The sequence below is a fragment of the Ammospiza nelsoni genome, chromosome 9 (genome assembly GCF_027579445.1).
Source record: "Ammospiza nelsoni isolate bAmmNel1 chromosome 9, bAmmNel1.pri, whole genome shotgun sequence".
Lineage (NCBI taxonomy): Eukaryota > Metazoa > Chordata > Aves > Passeriformes > Passerellidae > Ammospiza > Ammospiza nelsoni.
In genome coordinates this window covers 17,709,442-17,735,853 of record NC_080641.1, presented here as the reverse complement: position 1 = coordinate 17,735,853, position 26,412 = coordinate 17,709,442, and the positions used below count along the sequence as shown (strand labels likewise).

Here is a 26,412-nt window from a genome sequence, read left to right as displayed (position 1 = left end):
GCACTAGAAGTGCAACTACTGCACTTCATGACCTTTACCATGTAAAGTTAAACCATCACTGAGCAGGTTAAGAGCAGCCTAGAACTAACTTTTTTCAGTGACCCAGCAACTTTGGCTTAGATCTGTCCGCAGGAGCAACACTGAACTGCTGTTCCTTGGGCCCCACTCCTGCAAGCACAGCTCTTCAACAAACCAACACAAAATTGGTGAGCATGGTAATGAAGAATGGTAGATCACAGAACCAGGCTAACACTAGAACCTTTAGTCAGCTCCAAACACACCAAGTGATAAACTGAAATAACAAAAATACTAAATTGCAGTTTAGACACTCACTTCTCCTTGTTTGCTGCATGGCCAGCTGCAGGCGCTGTGCGAGCATCCGAACACCGAGTGGCTTTCAAAAGCTGTGAGTTCAACTGCACCTGCAGAGACAAAGAGCTGCAGGTTAAGAGTTACTCCAGATCTGAGTTCCCTCCCCCAAGGGCATTCACAGAGCCAAATTCCCAGAGATTCCTGTTTCTACACCTCACTGGCCCTGCTGTGCAGCAAAGCCTGTGAGAAACAGCCTAAAGACAAGCATCAGCTATGAATAACAGGCATAATGCTCAAGGCAGAGAGTCTAAGAGTAAATACAGTAAATAGCACTTTGAGAAATAGTCAAGATGTTGTGCTTTGACATCTCATACAATTTAAATAAAATTTTATATTAAATAAATAATAAATAAATACAATTTAATACATTCTTAAGCAAACAAAAAAGCTGAAGTGCCTACCTTTGATACTGGACATTGGGAATTTCCATTTTTGCTGTGTATCGGTTCCAGAAAGTTCTGGAAGGCATAGAGAGGCGAAATGGGATGACTGAGTCCTGAGCTATGAAAGGATGGTCGGTCAGGCTGTAAAACAAATAGAAGCTCATCCATAAATGAGAAACATAATTTTACAAGTAACTGTAGAGATTAAAAATTCCAAAATTAACAACTAACTGCCATTACAAAGCCAACACTTATGTGAGTCTTCCAATGGGAAGAAAACATCATTTTTCCAAGCTTCACACACTTAAGGAAAACCTAACTTTAAAAAAGCTAGATGTGATAAGCATTCTCAGCTAGTAATAAGCTACACACCCTGTCATTGATGAAAGCAATTAATGTATCCAGCTACAAACCCAGTCCTCTCTGTATGAACAAGCAGCTCATCAATTCCTGTTGTCAGTGTGACAGCAGAGCTCTGTACAACACAGGGTGAGAAGCAGCAAGTCACACTGTTCAACAATGACTGCAGGCTGCATTCCTTAGCCCCTGACTGTGCTGTTTCTAAAAATCATTAGAGTATTGAAACAGTACACTCTGGGTTTTAACCTTTATAAAGAGAATTAGTAAGTTAACCTCTCAACACAGAAAAGCCTTTTTTTTGCCTTCACTCTGCACTTCATCTTTTCCAAACTAATTCTGTTATTGCCTTGTGTATTTTGTGTAAACAAGAGCTTAGAAGATTCTCACCTACAAGGCCCAGGGCATCAAGAAGCACACAACAGAGTTTTATATTATCAAAAAACAAACAAACTCACAAAGCCAAACCTCACCCACCCAAAACCGTAAGGCCAGAAAAGATGAAAGCACTTTATTTTTCCTCTTTGAAGGCCCTGCATTTTAGGAACTGATGCCCACCTCACCAGCCTGTTATTTACAGCTCTGCCTTACCATGCTGAGAGGTGAAACAGCTGCCCTCCCACCAGCATGGGCACTGGCAGGGCTGTCCAGCTTCTTTGCCATCTGAACTTCACTCAGCTGTCTGTTCAGCCACGTGATAACTGCAAAGAGGAAGAAAAAGTTCAAGTCCATTTGTTCCATTTACAAGCTGAAATGGCCACTAGGCCTTCCTCACAAACAGTGACAGCTCACTGGGTGTTTTTCCTCCCTAGTACCAAGCAAAGCCATTTGTTGAAGGTCCCTCTCCCCTCCAGGCCTCAGAGCACGTGCCCCACAGCCCCAGGCACCAGCCCCAAGGGAATCCCTACGAGCAGCCCTTGGCTATTGCACAGCCAGAGGCTTGTTTTCCACACATGACAATCATGGCAGCTCTTCACAAAAACCCCAAAAACTGCTCCTATCAATTTCAGTACCAGTGAGAACACTGGGTCATTTTTACAGAGGGAGAAATCAAGCTGTACAAACCTACCATTTTCATTGGTTTTCAGCAACTGCTTACTTTCTTCGAGTTTTTGTATTGTATTTTCTAGCTGCTCTTGTAGCTTGCAAACCTGTAATTGCCATAATAATTGTAACACTATCAGGAGTGTTATAGTACTAGTGTTATACTACTAGCTACAAACAACAACAAAAAAAGCATTTATGAAGTTATTCTGAAATGAAAGAACTTTGAACTCAGTTTGTCACAAAAGCAACATGGTAGTTCTTTTAAAGGAAGCCCTACTTTCAGCTAGGATTTTGACAAGGTGACAGCCAGAATCCTTTCTGACCTTTATTTTTCTGTGAGTAAATAGTGCAAGGAGTCTAAACAGGGGAATGTCCTGTTTACTGGAAGAAAAAGGTTCACTCTGTCCTTGTTCTTATTCCCTTCACCAACTTACACATCAATGTGCCTCCTAAAGGGTGCTGATTCATCCATTACATTGCTTTGTTCTCTTCACACACTTTTGGTTGCCTTCCATATAAATGGATGGCTTTTACAAATCAGGTTAACATTAAAAATTCTGAAAGTTGCTAACACATTTAAATAAATATGTTAATAAGCAAAAGAGTATATTGTATTGCATGGAAAGATTTCAGACCTTATTTCTGTAACCAAGTCAAACCCCAGAGTCCATACAATAGCATTTCCAGCACAAGGGTAACCCATCAGTACCTCCTGCTCTTTCATGCGAAGGGATTGGCCCATCTCCTGCGATTCCTTCTGCTCCTTCTGAAGCTTCTCTTCTTTTTCTGCTAATAGTTTTTCTTGCTGAATTGTTACTGTATTTTTCAATTTTAATTTACTCATTAGAGTTTTCAAATCTCCTTGTAATTTCTTGATAATTTCATTAGCCTATTAAAAAAACCCAAGCCATGTATTACAAAAATAAACACCTAAGAATAAGGGAGATGTTGCACAAGGGAAGTGCCATGTTCAAGCAAACCTTAAGGAGCTCAGCTGACAGTGATTTAATTGTTGTCTCGAGTTTTTCAATATGCCTGAGTTTTTCTTCTGTACTCTCTTCCAGGATCACCTTGAAAAGAATGTTACAAAATGTAGTAAGGCTGTGATCCACATTGTTTATGATTTCATATAGATTTAATTGTTCATAATTCTTTGAGTACTGTCCTTACAAGGAACCAGCCAGTGCTTTTCAGTCAAATCTTACAGGATCTGGATTACCCAAAATCCCATAAACTATTACTCTAGTAGCACAGGATTAAATTTGAACCCAGTATACTTTTGATGCCATAATTTAGAAGCTGAACTACATTTGAAAGCTGACTGGCTGTATTCATAAGAACTGGTCAGCAGCTATTCTATGGAAAGCACAATTAGGAAGGTTAAAAAAAATTAATGAAGAAACCTTTTGCTCCTGTGTCACATCTAGGACTTCTTTTGTTCTGGTGACAAGCTGATCTTTGTCTTTGATCTCTTGTTCCAAGACAGCAACTCGTGTCTGCAGCTGATTAATGAGTTTCTCTTTTTCATGACATTCAGCATCCAGAGTTGTGTTCTCCCGGCGCAGGGACAGCACCTCCTGCTTTGCTCTTTGACATTCCTAAATGTTGGAAAGGAAGTGAATTTTATTCTTCAAGAAAACCTGTAACAGTAATTTAAAGAGACATATTTAAATAGTAAGCATAATATGGAATAAAGAGGAAATAAATCGACTTAATATGCTGTATTTCCTATGACATGCCCAGGCAGGCACTGCTAATGCTCTAGCAGTAGTAAGTTTAATTTTGGATATTGGGAAGCCGTACATCTTCTAATCCAGAAAGCTTTGCTTTCAGTTCTCTGACTGTGGAGTCTCCTTTGTATCTCCTCTCTGTTAGGTCTTTATTGATGACCTCGAGTTCTGAGAGCCTGTTCTGCAACTGCTGAATACTTTTCTGATGCAAATTTTCCAATTCCTTTTTCTGTTGTTCATGCTGCTGTTGGTACTGAGTTTGTGCCTGTGAGAGGCAAAGAAAAGCAGTTACTGGATGGCTCTGACTATTCCCACACAAGAATCTTGTTCATTCCTTTCAGCTGTTGTACCTGGAGAGCTCTTTCCTTCTCACTTGTCAGCTCCTGGGAGTGTTTGTTGCTCAGAGCTGTGGTGTAGGATGTCCATTCATTTTTCAGTTTCTCAAGTTCCCGGCTCTTCTCTGACAAGCTCTGTTTCAGTTTGACAAAGCACATAAAGTTTAAAAATGTAAGCATTTCAGCCAATACTGACTCTTTACTGTTACTTACTAAAAAGACATGGAATTATTTTTAAAAAAGTCTGAATTTCAGCACCAGATGCTGAAATATGTTAATTTTGTAACCAGGAAAAGTGAGGCACTGAGAAGCTGAAGAGCACTGCTCTAATGCTGTGGATAAAATAATCTTAATTTCCAATTGCATTTTTTCCAACCACTATTCAAGAGTGAAAAATCAGCCTGCTGATGCTCTCTATCCTTGTAACACAGAGCAGTCAGGGGTTAAAACGGGGAGAAAAACCTAAGTTCTTCAGTGGCATATTTTTCTTTTTTTATTTGTAAATCTGCATCCCAATTCAGCAAATACATTCCAGAAACTCAAACTGAAGCTGCAGACATGAGGCAAAGAAATATTCCATTCAAAAAATAATTCTTAACAGTTTTAATGGAATTGTTCTGTTTCATTATGGTCACAAAAGTCACCTTGATAATTGCAGAATCTGACCCAAATCATTCTTTTGAAATACAGAATTACTATGCTGACTGCAAAAACCAAAATGGAGTAATTAAAGTCCACGACTTCCAACTTATTTACTGCAGTTTCATAACTTTCCAAATAGAACAATTTCCATGATTCATGGAATATATGAAATATATTTATCATTTATCTTCACATGACCATATATTTAGTATTCAATTTGTGTGTGCACAAAATAAAATTCTGCTTGAGTAGTGCAAGAGCTCAATTTAATTGTTAATTCAGCTGCTGGCTTTTCACTCTCTAGAAAAGCTCCAGTAGACAATTCTCTTCACTCAGTCTCAAGTCAATTATCTTGGCTAGGTAGTGGCTAACCAACCAGCCAACAAAAAGGGACATTTTCCATAAATCAAAAAAGCTGCAACACACAAAAGTTAAACATTTATGTTACCTGTTGAGTGTAGCTCAGTTGTCTGGTAAGATCCTCTTCAGTTCTCTTAAGCTTTTCTTCCAACATCATTTTATCCTCCTATGAACAAATTGACATCAAGTCAAATCCTTAGCTCCCAAAGCAGAGGTAGCATTTAGCTCCCACTCAATCAGCACAGCCTGCCTAAGCACCAGATACTCACTGTATTTGTGAAAAGAGCACCTTGTTAATTAAGTGTCATACTGTCATACTGAATAAGATATAATTAGTAAATTCAAAAGAAAAGGTATTAGCCCACAATGTAAAAACCCAAATTAAATTCTTACCAAATTTCAACCACGAAATAGTATCTTATTTACAAGATATGTTTACAAAGGAGTTACCCAAACAAGAGATCAGCTGAAATGCTGTAAATCTATGTTATTAAATTGGCTTATTAAGTGCCTGGAAACATGACAGCACAACAGGAGAGACAAATCCCAGGCTATGAAACTGAAACAGACAACAGTCAAACGATGAGACCTTTAGTTTTACACCAACTCAAACCTAGCATGCTACCAAACTGCATCAACATTCCAATTTAATTAGCTTTTTATAGCTGTTAGTCCTTTGCAGCCCACCAAGGCTCCCAATTACCAGCAGCCTGTGCTCTCCACAGCCAAGAGCAGAACAGAGACTGAAGGTTGCAGTGGGTGCTGCAGCTGCTCACAGGCAGTGAGCAGGGCAGTGCAGCAGCCAGGCCACTCAGCAGCTGCACAGCACCTGCACTGTGTGTGAAGCACCGCCCTCCTGTGCTTCAAATGGCACTGCCTGCCTGGAAATGCATTTTCACTGCAGGGGGATGGCAGCAATTCAGATTTTACAGCATGCACCCAAGCAGCTGCATTCAATTACATATTTGGGCTAAAAGGAAAAAGAAACCAGAGCACACAACTTGGTACATACCTCTGAATGACTCAGAATGAAAAAATGCTTAAGTACACACAGCACTGAGGCTTAGTGCAGTTACGATAAACTTTCATTTTACCTTAAGGCATTTCAAACAGTTGGCTAAAAACTTCTTTATTTCTGCATCAGTTCCTGGCAGGAATTTTAGAGAGAGATGGGTAAGGTGTTTGAAAGGGTTGGTCTCCACTACATTTAGAGAGACAGGTGTGTGATCTAGAGCAGGTGCTGAAGAAACTAACTGCAGCAAAAACCTAGGGAAAAACCAAGATAATCAAATGTTTAGCATTTTTTTCCCCTGGAACTACCTGTAGATCCTAATCTATTTTCCAATAAAATACATTTTATTTGTGCAGTAAAAGGCTGTCCAGTTTTTGCTCAAGAAAGAATTCTCAGAGAAAGACTCAGGTTTTGCCACATCCACCAAGACATTCAGGTCAGGGCAGGTCAGATTATCCTTTTCTACTGACTCAGTCTGAGTGACTGAGAGGTGCTTTAAGAACTCAACAGGTGCACACAGAGTAACGTGGCACACACTTGTGACCCACCTTGGGATATCTTTGTTCTGCTCCTGAATGCATTGCTGAAGCAGATCTATAAATTTCTGTGGGAAAGCAGAGAAGTCCACCAAGAGACCTTGCTGGGATTTCAAACTACAGAACAGACAGGAAAAAAATGTTAATGATATAGAGAACTGTAATTTATTTCCTATAAAGTATTTTGTTTACAACATTATAAAGAACCAGTTCTGATCATTAAAGTTTACAGGCATGTCTTTTTCAACCAGAAGTGTGTGCACATATCACAAAATCACAGAAGTGCTCAGGCTGGAAGGGACCAGAGTGGGACAGCTGGTCCAACCTTCCTGCTTGAGCAGGGGCATCCTGGAGCACATCTTGGATAACAATCCCCAGAGGACACTTCTGACCACAAGAGTTCTTGCAAAGGGGCTGCACTAATTAAAAACCAGAAGTTGCTGTGGTGAACAAACGTTCCTTTGAGTAGGCATCACCCCCACAGCACAGTGTGGAGCAGGGATGGGACAGGCACAGGAAACAAGCACAGGACAAGGAGGGAGCCTCGGGCATTCCCTCGGTGCCCCCTCCTGCACAGCCACAGCAAACCCAGACAAACACCCCCAGTGCACACACAAAGCTGTGCCCCCTGCAACAAAACACTCCTGCACATCCCTCCTGCACACACTGCCTTGCTTTTGCCTTTGGATCCACACGCTGACCACACCTCCCTTTTTCAAAACAACACCAAAGCCACTCCCCCACCAAAACCCCTAACAAACAAAAAGAACCACACCAAAAAAAAACACAACAAAACAAAGCAGAAATAAAATAAATAAATACCCAAAGAAACAGTTCAGAAAACTGAACTGTTCATCTGTTTGTGCCTGGAATCCAAATTTGACGATTTGCTCAAATTCTGAGCAAGTAAATGAGACCCAACAGTACAATTCTGCAAGAAACTCCTAAGATAGAGGCACAGGTCTGTAAAACCATGTCCATGCAAACAGACTTTCTTCTTGTAATCATTTCCCGAACTAGTTCACACACAATAGTCTGTAAGAAGCAGTCAGGATAAACAGAAGATACCAGCAGTACTCCTCTGTGTAACCTGAGCTGGTCACCCCCCTGAACCTGGCTGTTTCACCCACTGGTCAGAGAACAATACTGGCAAAACACTGACAAAACTCCACAAGTGAAAACTGCCAAAACCTGAACTCTAACACAGACCACTCTAAGCTAAAAATATTCCCTTTTTCTTTTATGCCACTTAGAAATGTTTCACAGAGAAAGTACTGTCATTCCACTTACCTTTGAAAATCTTCCTCTGATATGACAAGGTTATAAAGGAAAAAAGGATCAGTATCATCAGTCAATCGAACAGCTAAGTCCTGGAAAGATGTACATTTAAATAAGATTAAAATACTATAAATATTTTAAACCAGCATTGCAAACAGTATTGAATGTTTTCATTGTTTAGTAAAAGATACAAGAGAATTGTGGCAACTGATTCAGAACCTGTAAAACATTACCATTTAACACAACTTCAAATGTTACAGCAGGAAAACAAGGAAAACTTTCATAAAAACAAACCAAGTCAAAACCTTAAACTTTGAGCAGCAAAGGTTTTGAAATTCATTATGTATCCTTAATTTTTCAGAGAAAAAGCTATTTCCTCCTTTTTTCCCCCTCATGAAATAAGTGCAGCACTAGCAGTCCACTGTCATGCTTTACTAATACATCCCTCCCATAACTGGAAGCCTTTCAGAGCACTCTGCTCCTGAAGTTTATGGAACCACCAGCTGCTTTTATACACTGGAATACAGAGCTCTGAGATTGGATACAGCTGAACCCAGGGATCCCATATGGCAAACTGCAGGATTATGCTGCTTAGCTTTGAAACAGACACTCATTTGTTCTCTGGAGGCCTCCACAGTGTTTTGGAAAAGCTGCCCTCTCCAGAAGCCTTAAGGCTGGAATTCCAGGGATGGGGTTATTCAGTTCTTAGCTCAGGCAGCTGCCCCCTGGAACAAGGCTCGCCCCTGTGGCAGGGATATTCCCCAGCAGAGGTACAGAAGTAAAGCAGAAACCTGTCAGCTGCTCCAGCATAATGAAATGTGACACAGCACTGTACACACACAGAACCGAAACTTTATTCAGTAATTCAGGTGCCAGGAAAACCAACAAAACTCTCAGCTGGGGATGCATAAACAAACTGAGGGATTTACACACACACACAGCTAAAATCAGTGCCACCCAAGCCAGCTGGGGGGGATTGATGGGTGGGATAAAATGCCTGCTCGGGCTGATGCCCCATTAGCTGATTAGGCACTGAAGTTCCCCTTTAGACTGAACACTCCCTGATGGACTCCACTGCACTTCCAGTTCCCAGGCTCCTCCTGGCCCAGGCTGCAGCTCAGCACATCCCTCTAACTGAGCTGCTTCTGCTCAGAGGGAAGCACCACCATCACTGCACAATCTGACCAAAACCTGCTGCGCTCCTATACAAACAAACCTCTACCCAACAACACCATAAACAACCTTAACATCATGCTGGGGGGTGAACACTTTAGGGACAAACCAGACATACAAGAGAAGAGATAACAAAGTCTCCACTAGTGGTCTCATTGTGATTTTCCCTGAGAAAGATTATTTTTTTAATCCCAATTTAGAACCTTGAACCAAAGGTACTCCTAGGCTCTAATTCATATTCCCCTGAGCATCTCCAAACACTTTCAATATGCAAGCTTGCTAAGACCCATCAACGGCCAAAGTAAAACAGAGGGCTAAAAAAGGCTGGGGGGATGGGGGGAAAGGGTGGAAAAACACAATACCAAACCAACTAAGTTACTCAAAAAATTGTATACAAAATAAAGTAAGGTCAAACAGCAAACACTAAAATCCCACTTTGATTTTCCTTTTTCTACTTCCATAAAATGAAATTCAGATAATACCTAATGAATGACAGAAATTATTAATTTACAAACCTTTTTCTGAACAGGATTAGAAATTGACAGTAGTTCAATATTCACTCGAACATTTAATCTCCTGTGTACAAAAAAATGAAACTCAGTAATAAATCAAGAAAACATTCTCCAAATAAGATGTGTCCATAGCTGCATTAAAGAAATCAATGGCATCTCAAAAATAAAAATTTAGGCAGAAACATTAAGTTTCCACTGATGACTACACTTAAAATATAAGAGTTTCAGTCACTGCAGCTCCTCAGTCAGAGCTGGGTTTTTTGCTGCTTGCAACAGACTTTAAATAGCAAGGCAGAAGTTTTGAAACTTTGTCCAGAAACTAGAACTTTTGTAAAAGCCTGTTGAAATTTATTAACGATTGCTCAAATTAATCATTTATACAGTGCTATATTGTCTTCAATGACTTCTTATCGAGTACTAAGTCACCTATATCACCACGCACACCACACACATCAGCCTTTCCGTGCCTTCTCACACTGCCCAGCCCCAGCAGGACCCACAGTACCGAAATTCATCCTATTTTGAAAGGACGCTTCACATACGGAATATCGGGGCTTTCCCAGGCGCCACCGCCTCACACAGGTGGCCCAACCCGCGGCTCGCTGGGCCGCGGGGCGCTGAGGAGGAGCCGCGCCTCAGGAGGCCGCGGAGCGCGGGGGAGCGGCGGGGGAGCGGCGGGGGAGCGGCGGGGGAGCGGCGGGGGAGCGGCGGGGGAGCGGCGGGGGAGCGGCGGGAGGGCCCGCGGGAAACGCCAACGGCCCCGGGCCTCGGGTCGCCTCAGCCCCGGGCACAGCGGCGCTTCCACCGAGCCACTGCGAGCTCGCTCCGCTGCCGGCGCCCCGCCGGCTTCACTCCCTTGGCGAGGCGCCCACGGCGACCGCCCGGCCCTCGCCGGCTGCCCCCGGCGTCGCCCGACCGCTCCCTCCCTCACCCCGCGGGTGCCCGCAGAGTGCAGCACCTGCCCAGCGGCTCTGAGAGCAGGCAGGAGGAAAGCGCCTGTTGCTCACAGCCCCTCTGAGGAGCACAAAGAAGCTCCCGCACAGCCGGCCCGCACTCACCGCTCCTCGCAGCCGCAGCCCCGCACTCGCACCGACACCGCCCGGTCGAAGATCCGCTCCGCCGCCATCTTGCTCCCGCCCGCGGGGAGGGGCCTCAAGATGGCGGCGCAGGGGCCGCCGGGAGCCGCGATGGCGATGGCGGCGCCGGAGCCGCAGCCGGGGCGCTGCGCTCACTTCGTGCTGAGGAAGAAGCGCTTCTGCCGGATGATCCCCGCGCCCGGCAGGCGCTTCTGCGGGGAGCACGGGCACGAGGAGGTGCAGGGACCCCTCTCGGGCCGGGCGGGCGGGCGGGCTCGGGGTGGCCCCGCTGTCGTGGCACGGCTGGAGAGGCAGCGCCTGTGTTTCCCTTGAGCCTCGGTGTGCCGGGCGCTCGCCCCAGCCCAGCGCTGGTCCTCACCTTGCATTAGGGGTTTATTCGTTTAGGATCCAGTAAAATATTTAGTTCTCGTCTCCGTTTCTCCGTACCGGTTAACTCGTTTTTTCTAAATAAATGTTTTATGAAGCTGATGCCCCTCAACAGCTTCTTTAAAACGCAACACTGAATGCATGCTGAAGTGTTTTCTAAAACTTTTCTAACTAGGAACAAAATGACAGAAAAAGAATTCCGTGCCCTCTTGATCCAAAACAGTGAGTATATGTAAATGCTTTTCCCGTTCTTTGTCAGTATTCACATGATACTTACTTTTCTCTCCATTTTGCTTTTAGCACTGTATATGAAGACCAACTACAAAAGCATTTAAAAAAATGTAACTCAAGAGACAAGCCAAAGCCTGTAAGTGCAGTGTGATTTCAGCACTTCCTCTCGGATTTAAGACCTTAAACATTACAGTCCTGCAGAGAAATTTCTGTGCTGACCGCAGCTGTGAGCTGCAGGGCAGCAGGTCTAGCAAAGCGCTGATGTGAGGCAGGATGGAAGCTCTATAAGCACTTGCTGGAATGCATCTCACATTCCAGTCCCCTCATATTCTCTGCCCTTCTCACTGTAATTTGGTACACTTTTTCAGTTCCTGGTTACAAATAAAAATGTTGAATTCATTTTTCTCAGAAACACATGCAGGGAGGAGGCTCTTCCAATGCCATTCATTTCAGAGGCTGGGGGAGAGGCTGTCCTGGGAAAGCAGAACCTGCAGAGAAGCTCTGGGTATCCCAGCCAGCTGCCCACTCCAGCCAGGCTGGCACGGAGCCATGGAGAGCTTGGCTGACACCTGCTGAGGGAAGCAACAGGACATTTACAACACATTTTAAACATGTGTTTTAAATGCTCTTTCAAGGAAGCAGAGGATGACTTCTTTATTGCCTGCCTTGCTGCCTTATTAGAATTACACCATTAGTATTTCCTGGGAAACCTGAAAATGGTCTCTGGAATCTGTCTAGTAAGCCCTGACTGCTTAACTCTTATGAGCATGTTCAGTCTTGTAAAACTGTGTCAGAAGAGTAATTTCTGGCTGGGATTCAGGATCAGACTATAGGAAGGAAAATTACTTGGAAAATCTTTGCATTAGATTCCTATTGCTACATACCTTACCATAAGAACACTGAAGAATTTAGCTGTTTGCTTCCTGGTAATTAACTGAATCAATTTTTTTTTAAGGTCTACTTTGTTCAAGATATTAATGCTGGTTTAAAAGATGTCTCAGAAATACCAGAAAAACAAGTGAGTACATTATTTGGTTTTAGGTTCAGTCCTTACATTGCATGTTGCAATTTATGACTTTTACAAGTCATAAATTTTACAAAGATACAGAAAATTTCAAAGGTCTCATTGGTGTCACTTTCTTTCCCTAAAAAGGTTCCTCTATCTTCTCTATCTATTGAAGAGCTGCAGAATTTAATTACCAGGTTGAAAAAAGCAAGTAATGGTGAGCTTAATACTAAATATAAGTTGTTTTAAATTGAATTGATTAAATATTTCATTGTTATTTTTGTTGTTAGATACCTGTAAAAATATGAGATAGCTGTCATAAAACACATCTGAAATAATTATCAGGCAGACCTCCAATAGCTAAATTTTACTCCAAAAAGTAAACTAGATTAAAAGAATGATAAAACTCCAATCTGTGTTCCTTTTGTTTTTGTTTTTTTTTCTCACTCAGATGTCACTACAGATAACAATACAGCTCTGTTTAAACATATGATGATAGCTTTACACTCCCAGCAGACTGTTTTATTAGTGCTACAAACTGAGCTCTTGTCACAATTGTAATAATGTGGGAAACAAACTGGGAACCCTTGGAAACTCTGGAAAAGCTGTACCTAAAAGTTTTGCATTTGCCTCCAGGCCTGGAACTCCATCTTAAGGAACAAATACTGTCCCACCAGGCTTTACAAGAAGCCTTAAGTGACCCAAAAAATGGGGAATCTGCTTTCAAACACCTGAAACAACAGGTTTGTTCTGATTTACTAATAACTATAGAGAAGTTTGGACATGGAATTGTGCTGCTGTAAATTTGAGAGACTGGGTGCATAAATCCAGTTGCTTCCCACAGAGGAAATCTGATACTGTAAAACAGAAGATATAATCCCTTTCCTCTGTACACACATCATCTTTTCTCTAATCCCGTACTGAAAGTAAGGCTTAAAAAAGTCTTCTGCTGTTTGGTGAAGAATAATTTTTCTATAAGGCATTACAAAACACAGGGTTTATATTTTCTTGGTTGACAAATAATCTTTTGACGTTTGTAGGCTTCTATTTTAGGTAACATGGAAAGATTGCATTTACTTGGTCCAGGAAGGTGTTTTGTTGAGTTTGGAGCTGGGAGAGGAAAGCTGTCTCATTGGGTTGATATTGCCTTAGAGAACGTTGAAAGTGTTCAGTTTTTGCTTGTGGAAAGGGCAACCACAAGATTCAAGGTAAGAGGATATTGTTCCATTAGTCAAGTATAATTTTTAAACCATTGCCATTGAAGCTGTTAGTATTCATTTTTTATCCTCAGTACATTTAAATTTTACAAGTTATACATTCCATACTTCACCAATAGCAAATTTATTAGAAAAAAATCCTGATGTTTAATGTTGGAAATTCAAATGTTGACTTGACAAGAAAAAAGTCTGACTTTTTTAAAATTCATTAATACCTGGAGCAAAATTATAGTTATTAGTGGCCAGCCCTATGCAATCTCTTGTTCTCTTTAAACAGGTGGATGGAAAACACAAAAGGAGAGATTCTATATTTGAGAGGCTTCAAGTAGACATTCAGCACTTATGTTTAAGTAAGTTCCTTCTTGGCCTGAGTCATTCTGAAGTAGAGGCTTATTTTTAAATTTTGAATAGGGGTTCCAGTCAGTTTGTGTGTAACATGCTTAAGTGTTGGTTCTGAAGATTATTCTCAGTGGTTGCTTGGACATGTTGATGCTGTATGTATGTATACACCTATGTACACACAGGCATGTGTGAATATACATAGATAGACATATACATATATTTTAAATGGAGTTTTAAAGTTTTCTACTTTTTATACATCCATAGGACATCGTTATATGTGAGAAAGTACCAAAACAAATACATTTCAAAGGTTTTTTAGCACTTGCAGAATTAAACATGTTTGCGTTGTTTATGTGTAGAATGAAGCAAGTGATGCACCATCAATGCTACAGAATTTGTGGGAGCACCTTCAAAAAAAAAAAAGGAGATGCATTAATGTCAAATTAACCTTTCATAGGCAGTAGAGAAAGGCTGAAATGGTTAAATGTGCTTCCCAGCCACTGCATCCTACTCTTTTAATTTGTCTTAACAAAATGTGCCAAATAATGTATTTTTAGTAGTGGCAAACATTGATTTCTAAGTGTGCTGAAATGATATTATTCAGAAAAACCAGAGGTGCTGGGGTAGTTATGGATTGGATGGGGGTTTGTTGGTTGTTTTTGTTTTCCCTCCAGATAAGGTCCCTATTTTGGAGAAGAAAAAACTACCAGTGGTAGGAATTGGGAAGCATTTGTGTGGTGCTGCAACAGGTATGAATTACAGATGTGTGAACTGCAGAAAGTCAGAATAATAAACCTTACACTCTGAATACACTGATCTTCCAAACTGTCCTTTCAAGCTGTTCTTGCCCTCTAAACCTTTTTTGGTGAACACAGTAATTATATTCTAAATATTTCTTGACTCCAGTGGAATAGTAAAAGGATACTTCAGAGAGAAGTGAAGTCCTTCTTGGCTTTAATAGATTAGAACAGAGAACAGTGTGTGGTGGCATGGGTCATGTATTTGAGATTACTTTTTTAGCACAGTTGCCTCTTCTTTAAAACAATTTTCTTTCTAAAATATTATTGCCAGTCTGAATGCCAAAACACAAATAAGATTGTGTTTCTCTCCTGATAATTTTAACCTAATACAGTTTTTCTAATGTTATATGGCTACTACGTAGAGAAAGACATCTCAAATATAACACCTTTATAGGTAGTGTGACAAAGGTGACACAGTTAAACATTTGAGAAGTACATGTGCATATTTAATAGACTGTGTCCTAGATATCAAACTTTTAGAGCAAATACTCGTGTGTTTTACAGGGAGGAGATTCTCCTACAATATGCCAATTTTTTAACCAAACTGTTTTATATTCGCTTTTGCAGAACAAATATTCCAGAGGGTAAGCTCTTAGAAGCTCCAGAGAAACAACATTTAGGGTTTTCATGTTTTTTAGTTATTATTGGACTTGCTTTTTGGCTTAGTTTGTGATGTGTAATTTCATTTTTCTTTGTGAGAAGCACATTCCCAACCATGATACAGCCTGTATAAATAATGGCATGGTACTTATGGATATTTTTTGTTGGGGGGGATATATTTGTTCATTCCCAGATCTTGCTTTGAGATGCTTGGTAGAAAGTTACACCACTTGCTGTGATGGAAAAGATGAAGAGCCTGCACCAAAACGCTGCAGGGCTGCTCAGACAGAGGTGGCTCCTCACAAATCAGCTGGTAATGAAAGCACCACAGAAGACCATAAGCCTGTAGCTGGAATTGTTATTGCTCTGTGTTGCCATCACAAGTGTGACTGGACACATTATGTAGGCAGAGAGTTCTTTAAATCAGTAGGACTGGGACCAGTAGAATTCCATTATTTTCAGAGAATGAGCAGTTGGGCCACTTGTGGCATGCAAGAAACCACAGGCAAAGCTTCTACAAGTGAAGACAGTGAAGATCATACTAATGACACAGAAGAACACGAGCACACACTCAGCAGTACAGCAAGTGGTTCTGATACTTTACAAGGGTATGTGCATTTTTTTCCTAGCAAATGGACTCCAGCAGAAAAGCTATGTATAGTGGCACATTAAATTGTTTTGTGTCCTCAAAAGGACTAATTTTGCAGAAACATTTCATTACTAAACTAATAGACATATTTTACTGTAAAAATATTTTCATGGATGTACATTTCAAAATATTTCAACTGTCATGCTTACCTGACTGAAATGAACTTACAATGATTTCAGTAGTTTTTCTAAGCTTAACTATGAATGTTAATTACCAAAACTATTTCCTTCCTTCCTTTATGTGGAACAGGACACTGAGTGTTGAGGAGAGGAAGGAGCTGGGCTGCCTCTGCAAACGGCTGATTGATCACGGGCGGATTGAGTATCTACAACAGCAAGGGTACAAGGCTGCACTGCAGTATTACACAGAGGCTGCTGTGTCCTTGGAGAATGTCCTGTTGACAGCTGTCCCAAATCCTTCTGTGATACCAGAGCCAACTATATGACAGAAGATACATTTGGAATTGGTAGGGAAAAAAAACAAAACCTATAAAACTCATCTGGGATTTTATAAAAACTATTTCATTTCTTACAGAAAGAAACCTTTATAATTTTTCCTGTACCCAAGAAAAGGTCTTATATTTTCCAGTTTCACTGGGAATTACAAATATGCAAACCAATTTTCATCAATGGAAAAATAAAATCCCTAAGAATATTTGAAACCTGTTGTAGCCTCTTTGCTGTGAAGAAGTGTGCTTGATATTTTCCATTCACAGTTACATTCTTTATTCATTAGCATTCATGACAGGAGGAGAACCAGAAGTACAACTTTCCACATTTCCTGAAAGACAATAGATTAAAATAAGTTGACATACTTTATTATCACTTTGAAGTTTAGAATAGCTTTGTATTTCCTCTTAAAATATTTAAGTAGGCCTAAGTACTTTGATCAGCCTGTGCTGCTAGAGAATCTGTTCAGAAAGAAAACTTATGTCTGAAGTGTCATCTTGGGATATTTTTGCTAATTTGATAATTCATTCATGAAATATTGATAAGAAAAAAGCTGGCTTAGTGTTCTAAAACAAGAGATTACATTCACTTTTTTAAGCCTTCACAAAACACAAAATGAAGATCAGAGATCATTTTGTATCTGCAGTGAAGTGCTTGCTGCAAGTAACAGCTACCAACTGAATATCTGTTCCAAAGTGCTTATTTGGGTCTCTTACTGCAGCATAAAGCTGTTACCCCAGAGACAATGAACAGAAAATTTCTGTCATGTTTTTGAAATGGGATGAAACTGGGGGTGTTTAAGTGACTGTATTTTGTGTCAGGGAAAGCAAGTTGTGAGAAACATCTGTTTATCAGGTGTTGATAGTTCATTGCTAAAAGATGTACCTTGGGAACATAGACACTTCTTATCTTCCTCTGGAAGTATCATCTGGACAACATCCAAAAATAGGAAAAGTTGAACTTCATGAATTAAAGGATGTTAGAAGACCTTCACTATGTAAACTGATTAAACTGCAGATATGAAACAAAGTCATCAGCTTCTCTTTATCCATGGTGTAGGTAACTCAGACACATTTATTACAGTGCTCCATGGTTCCAGTATGTTCCTACCAGAATCTCTGCTGTTTGTTGGAGACCTGCAGTCCCAACTCCTGTTAAAAGTGCCCCTGTCCTCAGTAAAAGCCTGTTTACAGATTTTTTTTGGAAAACATTACTCATTTATTAAGAAGGTTATTCATATTTAATTTTTATATGCATCCTAGATTTTATTTATCCAGTTTCTCCCTCTCTTCCTCACTGTGCTGTGGAGAGATCAGAATTAATAAAAAGCCATACCTGGTTTTTTGAGTGATTCCTGGATATACATGTGCATGAAGTCAATGCCAAACATTTCCTGTTGCTGCTCCTCGTCTGTGTTCTCACATGGAGGGAGTGTTACCTCCAGCTCCAGTGGGTTGTCTCTGAAGTTGACAAATCTAGGAATCACCAGAAAAGGTTAATCTTGCAGTAAGTTTTTTCCAGAGAAAATAATTCTTTTGAAACTGAATTAAGATTTCTCAAACACTATTTTAAGCAAAAGGAAATTAAGTTCTTGTTCTACTAAAATCACCACTCTATCACTAGTATTAGGTAAGCTAAGAAGATGCTTTATAACAGTAACTGATTGTGGTGGGAAAAAAAACATTGTGGTCTTCATCATTTTGTCTTCAGTTTCTGACCCCACTGTCAGGTGTATTGAGCTTTCACAAACAGGTGAGTGAATGAGAACTGTGCAAGTGCTCCTCCCAGCTTTGCAAGGCAGAATCCAGTCCTGTCTCTACTCCTGTTCCATCCTTGGGCCTATGCTTGTATATATTTAGTTAAGGATGTTCTTCCAAAAGAGCTGAGGACAGGAATTGTCTTCCTGAGTTAGGTATGGTTTATGCAGACCAGCATTCTTTCTCTAAAACAGTCAGCATCCAGTAATCCAAATGAGAATGCTAACAACAGGAAAGTTTCTGTCACAGTACACTAAGGAGTAGTTCAAATTCTACCAATTAAGAATTTACATTATTTTTTATTTTTCATGTCAAGTACATGATAGTTTCATCTATGTCCTTAAACCTAATAAATTTTGTTTAATTCTGAATGCTTGAATTCTCAATGGCAAGTTCTACTTTTTGTCATTTTAATGCCTGCCACATTTTTCCACAAGCTCTTGCTTTTAGAGAGTGATATCAAAGGGCAATTATAGTGGGAGAGCTACGAAATGAGAAAATGTAGTATAGTCTACCTTCCATGTGAGACTGTAACTATCATAATTTACATCTTTAAGTTTCACTACACAGAGCTTACTTCACCAGATCCTTAATTGTGAATCTGTGTAATTATGCTGATTTATTGCATTCATCTGTACAACTGTGAAATGCCTTTTCCTCTCCCTTAGTACCACTCTGTGATCTACAACTCAAGGGGGACTTTAAAAAGTATTTTCTAGTTATTTTCATGTATATTACTGGTGCTTTTTCTTACCTCAGATTTGTCATGTCCTTCATACAAGCTGGAATATCCTTAAGTTTGTTGTTGCTAAGAACAAGAGTACTAAGATTTTTCATATTAGCAATGGTTTCTGGCAAAGAGTTTATTTCATTCCTTTGGAGCCATAAGGTGTGGAGGTTTTCCATTCTGAAAAATAGGCATTGGTGCAATCAATCAAGATTCATAGAATTATTCCTCTCAGTCATTACCATAAAATTAATTTTTCAGCCACATAAAGGACTCATAGTGCAACAAGTCTCAAAGGAAACCCCATATGCAAGATAATCACCTCTGTTCAACAATGTGATTGACAATACATATTTAACCTTATAGTTGATACTGAATTTATTGTTAATTGAATGAATTATTCCAGCTTATCCAAACAGCACATTAGGGCTGATAAAATGTTGACTTTGGAGTGAGGTTAACATAAAAATTATCTTTAGAAGTAGTGTTTATTAATTAGAATTTCAATGCAGTGGAATTGAGACTAAGATGAGCTTTGAGCTGTATTTACCTGTCAATTGCATCAGGAAGCTCCTGGAGTTTGTTTCCCCCCATATCTAACCATTCCAGATTTGGCATGTTGAGGAGAGCTGAAGGGATGGCAGTAAACTGATTCATGCACAAATCAACGTGTGACAGCTTCTTTAAATCACTGAGCTGAAAAGAAGGGGAGATTTAATGCAATTTTGTGTAGCTGCTGCAGCAGTACAGCAGTAATCTAGTAGTGTTAAGAAACATTACAACACATTTTGGAGCTTGTAAACACCAGAATGGTTTTGAGTTCCAATAGCTGATAGTACCTGACAATAACAGTTTTGCCTGGAAGGTAGATAGGTTGGGAACTGATAAGGCAGCAGAACTTTATCTCCCACCCAGTAGTGAGTGCCATAACTGCTGACTACAATGCAGATATGCCCCAAGCCTCAAGAAAAAGAATGTTAAAGACAGCCTTGTCCTTAGAATTTCATACTCAATGCAATATGCCATTTTTTGTTAGTCAAATATTTAGATTTTTATGTATCGAATTGCATGGACTGTGTTTTAGAATGAACCATGACACCTTCCATGCTGTGAAGTCTACTACATTCTAAAAATGCAATCTAGTATCACAGCACCCAAGTCCTTTGGTGAATGATGCCTTCAGGTGCTTTTGCAGTGTTCAAGTGGTACAAAGATGTTTTCTAGCAGATCTGGTGCAGTTTCCTGAACACTGAATGCCACTCAAGTATTCATAATCAAAGCTTCCCAGTGTTCACATCACTGCAGTCTCTATCAGACAGAACTATGGATTTTCTACATTATACCCTGCAATCTGTATCCACATAGATTTTGTAAATTCTGGATTTTCGTTAATAGTGGATATTTCTATTAAAAGATTCTGTGCTATTGCTATTTCGACTCATTCAATTTTGCAAGGCACTGATTGGTGTCAACTATTGCCATGACTGGTTTTTTAAAATAAATTAAAACAAGTAAATATGGTTACATACTTGTCATCCCTGTCTAAGAGACTGATAGTTACAGATGCAGGTCTCTCACATTTTGGTCTGTTCAAATTAAAGTTTAATAGTAAGTGAGTAGTTGTTTTCATTCTCTCATAATCGTTTTCAACATTTGAGAACAACAATTGTTCACCTCTGCACATGCAGTTGTATAAATCACACAACCCCTTTTCAGATCTGTTCTGGTAAAGATGCTTACAGCTGTCTCCTGGCATGTGCTATGAATTTGTACTCTCAACCATAAAAGAGAACTTCTCTGTGCTAAGGCATCAAATTCTTAGTGGGGTAAATCAGTGATGACATCCAGCCTAAACAAATTGATATGGAGCGTGTCACTACCCTCTGTGCACTGCCAAGTCATTTATCTGGCCAAAATAAAGACTGGCTCCTTCAGCTACTCAGGTGTGTGTATGTGCTCCTCATGTGGCTTCAGTTTGACCAGTCATGGGAAGGTTGTTCACATCAGTGTGGAGTACTGTGAAATCACAGCTTCACAGCTGTGAAATCTGAAAACAGAAATGCAGCATATACTGATAATTGGCTTTGGATAAATTCAAAATATGCATCAAGCAAAACTAAAAAGTCTTTCAAAACCTGAGGAGGAAGATCACAGATACTTCTGTTGACAGCCAGTTCCAATCTTTCCAGACTGATGCAGTTACTTATTTCCTTAGGAACAGATTTTATTCTGTTGTAACTGAGAAGCAACTCTTGGAGGCTGGTCAGCTGGCCTGCAGAGAGCACAAATGAGAAATGTTAATCTTTATTCTATTTGAAGCACTATTATTTGTTTTGCTTTATCCTTTTACTGTTATAAAAATGCTCTGTTTTCTCACGAAACAAAACAAACAAAAAAAAAAAATCACCAAACTGCAAATATCACCTCAGGACTCTTTAGTACAGGACTGCAATGTAGTAGAGTGCGTCAAGAAAAAACCCAAAACCAAAAAATTGTAACTAGGCTACTCCTGCCATGGACTCAGAGCATGCAGTCTGTTTTTCAGTATCACTTTGCTGCATTCTCATGTGTAGTCCCTGCTCTGCAAACAGGTCCTTTTTTTGCCATGGGGAGCTTTCATGGTGATATGTCTCTTCCATCTGGGCCCATCTTTAGCTTATAGGGAATTTATGGTTTGGAGATCTCTATCTCACTGTCAGATTTAAATAATCTGTTTTCTTACTACCCAATAGGATTATTCAACAAGCAAAGGGCACAAAAATGGTACATTTGTGTGAGACCAATTTTCTTAGAAAAGCAGCTTAAAATAAAAGAAAGCACAGCTCACCAATTTCTTTAGGTACACTTTCAATTGAGTTCCGGGATAGATCCAGAACAACAAGGCTGTGAAATCTTCCAATAAACTGAGGAATTTTCTGCAAACTAGTTCTGTGAAGCTGCCATTCCTGCAGATGGATTAGTTTCAATAAGCACGAAGGTAATGTCTACAACAAGAAATACAAACCAGGAGAAAATCAGCTTAGAATACAGGCTGAGGCAGAAGTTTTATTTTAACAGGAAAGGCACTAACAGCCTTTCCTGTTTTTTAAGCTATACTGTAACATTGAGGTTACAAAATGAATCCTGATAACTAAAATAAGATAGAAATAGCAAGCATAACTGATATGATTTTACTATCATACATATTAGGAAAAGGTTTACATTTTATAAAGGTTTACATCAATATATTGGGAAAGGCTTCTTCCCCCAGGGGATGGTTGGGCACTGGAGCAGGCTCTCCAGGGCAGTGGTCATAGCACCAAACCTGACAGAGTTCAAGAAGGGCTTGGACAATGCTCTCAGGCACTGGGTGTGACTCTTGGAGATGGTGCTGTGCAAAGCCAGGTGTTCAACTCAATGAACTCAGCATGTTCCTTGATTCCATGATCCCAAAGTGAACACCAGTGTGGGTTGTTATTCTGATCATAGATGGAACCCGCCCTCTTTTGGCTCCCAGGATTTACATACCTGCACTACTGTCATTGACAAGTTTCAGGCTTCAGGCTTGTATTTGTTTGTTTGTTTATTTTTTTTTAATCAATATAACTGAAGATGAAACTGCTCTAAATAGATTTTTGCACAGAAGGCTGGGTCTGTCTGTCATGTGTTCACTGGCCTCCACACAAACTAATTCTCATGACTTTCTAGGAGCTGGTCAGTGCATTTCTGCATGGCTCAGAGCACTGACAGCTTTCACTCTGGCAACATTAACAGCAGATTAGCTCTGCACATGAGAAATAACAGTAATAGTGTTCTGGGAATCTACTGGCCCATTTTTACTCTTAGAAAGAGAAAACAAACAATAAGAAATATTGTAATGCACCCAAACACAGGGAGTTTTCATCTTGATACCTTTCAGTAGTTCTGGTGTGTGAATGTTAGATAAGAATTTACATAATGAAAATCATACTCTGCAGTGAAAATAATTTCTAATGCAGAAAGTCTTTTGGGCTTTGTTTTTGCAGAGTAATGCTTAACATTCAGGACTAAAAACCACCCAGCTTGCTTTTACACTCACAACAGTGTGTCCCAATTCACTGTTAGCAAAGCACAGTGAGCAGTCAATAGAACACAAACAGTACCACTGTAAGTGTAAAGTTGTAAATAGTAGTTTTCTAACGCATGAGTCATTCAACACAAGCAGCATTCATTCCTATCAACCCTACCTTCCATTCTTCCTCCTCTATCCTTAAAATTGCTCTTCCACCTTCATTAATAACTTTTTCTTTGAGCTTTGCTAAAGCAGCTCTCTCCTCCCAGACAAGCAGTAGCCTACAAGGGAAAAAAGATCTGCCAGTGGTGCCACAATGAATACAGACAATAATTATATACTATATCCTATCTATTTTCTGGAAAAATACACAAGCACCTTATTGTCAAATAGCATTAATTTTATCTGAATGTTAATATACTATCAGTTGGAGAGAAGAAAAGCCCTTAATGTTTGGCTGAGGCAATTTATAGGGATTCTATTTTACAGTTCTTTAAATCTACATTCAGAAGGAGGACTTCTAATTCACTTTCAACATGTTGCAGAAGGACCACAGAATATAAAGTCATGTGGAATTATGTTCTGAAGCACATTTTGAAGCAGACTCCTAAAATGAAAGCCTTCCAGTCCACCACATATAAGTGCAAGAAAATTGGTCAATCAGCTTCTTTCAGCTTGATTTCCAAGGGTATCTTCACAAGAGTTATGACAAGGTCATTCTCTGTCTTTCTGCTTGTATTCTCCATGAGTAACTTTTGAATTTGTTGTTCCACTTCAAACATATCTGGTAAATGAGGAGTACCAGAAATAGTATCCTAAATCTCATAAAATTGCTGGCCAAACAAAAGACCAAGCAACTCTTCTAATACCTCAATGGAGAAGAAAACATAACGCATCTTCACTGGTTAGAATAATTACAGAGCAGAGGATTTTAGTATCTGAGTCCAGGGAATTTAATCTATAAACTAATATTTTTATCACAGACACTAGATAAATTCTAATCACTGGGAATCCTGTTGGAGTAACAACTAAGGAATTAGAGTCTGCATGAGTTTGAAGAAACCAATTACAGTCTCCTGAAATGTAACATATGGTCTAGCTTTTCATATACTTAGAGTTACAATTTACCTACCTTCCTGCAGACCTCTGCCTGAACTCCTTTTCTCTCTGTAATTCTTCATTTATCTTGTGTATTCTCACTTCCCAGAGTGTCTTCACAGCAGAGAATGTTCCCAGGCAAACTGCAGTTTCAGCCATGATCCTCTACATGTTCAGATTTGCTTGCAGGAATCTGACTGAATTTCAGGCTCAATGCACCACTTCAGGTATGGGTTACCAGATGGGGACAGTGACATGAAAACTAAAATACTGCAATACCCACTTCTTTATGTTATCAAATGAGTTAATATAAAGAACTGACAGGATTTTATCAACTGCTTTCTCTGTATAAAAATAGATAATTGCACCTAGTTACATTTTATTAAAATAAGAAATGGTATTTTCGGAATCTCTGCATTCCTAGTCAGTGAACAACTGCCTCTCTCATTCCTTCAATGGAAGGATAAGTGTTGACCATAATTATTAAATGCAGATTTGAGCATTCATTCCCATGCCAGGAAGACATTAAACTGTTACCTGCAATCTAAGGCAGTTCAATTGTGATAGCTGCATTCTGACACCTACCTGATATAGATACTTGTCACTAAAGGAGTTTTGCACTTCACAGAAACTGAAGTGTTCCTGGAAATTAATTAGTATTCTTTATTTGCATTTATTTTCTTCATAGCTTAACTCAGTACAGTGCATTTTATAGTTAGTAATGCATTACCTTTACGAAAATGCATTTAAATCCTTCTGATTTCTCTTTGAATGTTTGTGTATCCTCACTGAGTGTAAGAATTCCCATTTAAAATGAAACCAAGTCTAAAGTTCTGAAATGATGTATCCTTTAGTGAGATAATTAATATATATTGTCCGGAAGAGCAGCAAAATTGGATATTCACTCATCCTAATCACTGCATCTCTCTAAAAACCATTCTTATTGCCATTACTGGAGCCAAGATGCTGATATTCAGACAAGCTTGCAGGGCTAAACTTCATGCCAGCAGCAGTGTACTCTGAACACTGATGATCTGAACCCTCACTTTCTAACTTTTTATTGATACTTGTAGTGGCAAGTAAGAGAAATGTCCTATATATATTTTTGTGCTCAAATTGGCAATCATTCTATTTTAAGTTTACATGTCCTTTCCTAACATATTTACTTGTAAAGTCTGAAATTAGGTTAAAATGTGTAAGCAAATAAAATGTAAGATGTCAGGATTGCTTCCTGTTATAAAGACAGCACAAAATCAAATTATACAGCTTGAATACAGAAGAACCTGGTCTAATGCACTAATATTTATGACTCTTATGTGTTCTCTTTTTGTTAAGGAAAAATGGCAGGATTTGACAAGTGACGCAAATGGCAACTCCAGCATGGCAGTGCAGTCTGCACTTTGGGTTCCTATAGAGGGATTGGATTTTTTCCTGTAAAGAGAAGACTGTTTATTTTTTCCCTTCCCCACATAAATGTGATCACATTTGCTAGTTTGAAGGATTAGCTTCTTTTTCAGCGATCAGAGTAACTACCCTTCCCAGTCCCCATCCCAACATGCACAGAAATGCTATGTATGCATGAAGTTTTTGCTCCAGTCAGTGGTAACAATTCAAATTGCCTGATTTTTTCAAGATTAAATTTCTATTGAGATCAAGTGATAAACTAATATATCATTTCTTGTTGTTTAAAGACATTTTTTGAACTACAAGACCTTTTAGATAGAAAACTAGAAATCTTTTCATATAATTGTGCAGAAAAGAGACATTTATTAATAGTTGTACTACCAAACCCAGTAACATACTATACAGTCAAACCAATACTTATTTCTAGTAAAGCTTACTCTGGGCAACTCTCTTTTGCATATCATTCAACAAATACTCCCTTACTGCCTAAATTAGAACCATGAAATATCAAAGGACCTAAGTATATGACTATTTTCAGGATGATTTCATCATGTAACAGGATTCCATCAAAAAGGTCTTGTTCTTAGACCTTATCATTCATCAAGAAAATAAATAATAATCTTGCCATCACAGTCAACAATTCAGAAGTGAATTCCCAAGTGTGGCTGTAAAACAACTGCAAATTCACTCCCAAATTATCAGATCTCCCAACAACTTCACCTCCAAGCATCAGAAAGAGTTTAACAACAACTCACCTTAATTATTTGGTGTTTTCAAGGATTTTCTGTGACTCATTTCTTTCTGGACAAGAGCAGAGACAAATTATGAATCTTGTCTGCATTACCAAAGCCATTTAAAACTCTCACTCAGACTCCAATGCAATGTCAGTCTAGTTCTAATTT

At 39.5% G+C, this 26,412-nt stretch overlaps 3 protein-coding genes across 11 annotated transcripts in view; 1 reads left to right on the top strand and 2 right to left on the bottom strand.

The window, feature by feature from the left end:
• SASS6 (SAS-6 centriolar assembly protein) overlaps positions 1–10,890 on the bottom strand; it is a 12,917-nt gene extending 2,027 nt beyond the window's left edge. The window contains exons 1-15 of one of the 5 annotated variants that reach the window (XM_059478557.1): positions 10,796–10,890; positions 9,741–9,801; positions 8,065–8,144; positions 6,787–6,891; positions 6,321–6,492; positions 5,315–5,392; positions 4,240–4,359; positions 3,963–4,154; positions 3,563–3,757; positions 3,140–3,229; positions 2,869–3,048; positions 2,182–2,263; positions 1,704–1,813; positions 774–896; positions 334–422 (exon numbers count right to left, since the gene is read on the bottom strand). In XM_059478557.1, the coding sequence (XP_059334540.1) occupies positions 334–422; positions 774–896; positions 1,704–1,813; positions 2,182–2,263; positions 2,869–3,048; positions 3,140–3,229; positions 3,563–3,757; positions 3,963–4,154; positions 4,240–4,359; positions 5,315–5,392; positions 6,321–6,492; positions 6,787–6,891; positions 8,065–8,144; positions 9,741–9,801; positions 10,796–10,863 (1,745 nt within the window). In that variant the 5' untranslated portion in view covers positions 10,864–10,890. Of the gene's footprint in view, positions 1–333; positions 423–773; positions 897–1,703; positions 1,814–2,181; positions 2,264–2,868; positions 3,049–3,139; positions 3,230–3,562; positions 3,758–3,962; positions 4,155–4,239; positions 4,360–5,314; positions 5,393–6,320; positions 6,493–6,786; positions 6,892–8,064; positions 8,145–8,285; positions 8,463–9,740; positions 9,802–10,795 lie in introns of those variants that run through there. The other 4 variants (XM_059478553.1, XM_059478556.1, XM_059478552.1 and 1 more) reach the window with 4 other exon arrangements.
• On the top strand, positions 10,869–16,706 carry TRMT13 (tRNA methyltransferase 13 homolog). Of its 5 annotated transcripts, XR_009418995.1 has the most exons (12): positions 10,887–11,050; positions 11,376–11,422; positions 11,501–11,567; positions 12,387–12,449; positions 12,585–12,654; positions 13,074–13,180; positions 13,478–13,645; positions 13,932–14,004; positions 14,671–14,745; positions 15,590–15,709; positions 15,859–16,004; positions 16,295–16,517. XR_009418995.1 is itself a non-coding variant. In XM_059478562.1 (11 exons), the coding sequence occupies exons 1-11, from the start codon at positions 10,895–10,897 to the stop codon at positions 16,488–16,490; spliced, it is 1,437 nt and encodes a 478-aa protein (XP_059334545.1). In that variant the 5' UTR covers positions 10,869–10,894; the 3' UTR covers positions 16,491–16,706. The 5 variants fall into 5 exon arrangements, 4 of the variants coding, with proteins under 4 accessions (XP_059334545.1, XP_059334544.1, XP_059334542.1 ...); XM_059478562.1 differs by having other exon boundaries at positions 10,869–11,050; positions 15,590–16,004; positions 16,295–16,706; XM_059478561.1 differs by lacking the exon at positions 16,295–16,517 and having other exon boundaries at positions 15,859–16,127.
• LRRC39 (leucine rich repeat containing 39) lies at positions 16,546–26,412 on the bottom strand. Its single transcript, XM_059478563.1, has 9 exons — positions 26,266–26,412; positions 24,141–24,327; positions 23,184–23,289; positions 21,806–21,962; positions 21,114–21,250; positions 19,529–19,674; positions 19,006–19,158; positions 17,830–17,969; positions 16,546–16,825 (listed from the first exon to the last, which is right to left on the bottom strand). The coding sequence occupies exons 2-9, from the start codon at positions 24,263–24,265 to the stop codon at positions 16,770–16,772; spliced, it is 1,020 nt and encodes a 339-aa protein (XP_059334546.1). The 5' UTR covers positions 24,266–24,327; positions 26,266–26,412; the 3' UTR covers positions 16,546–16,769.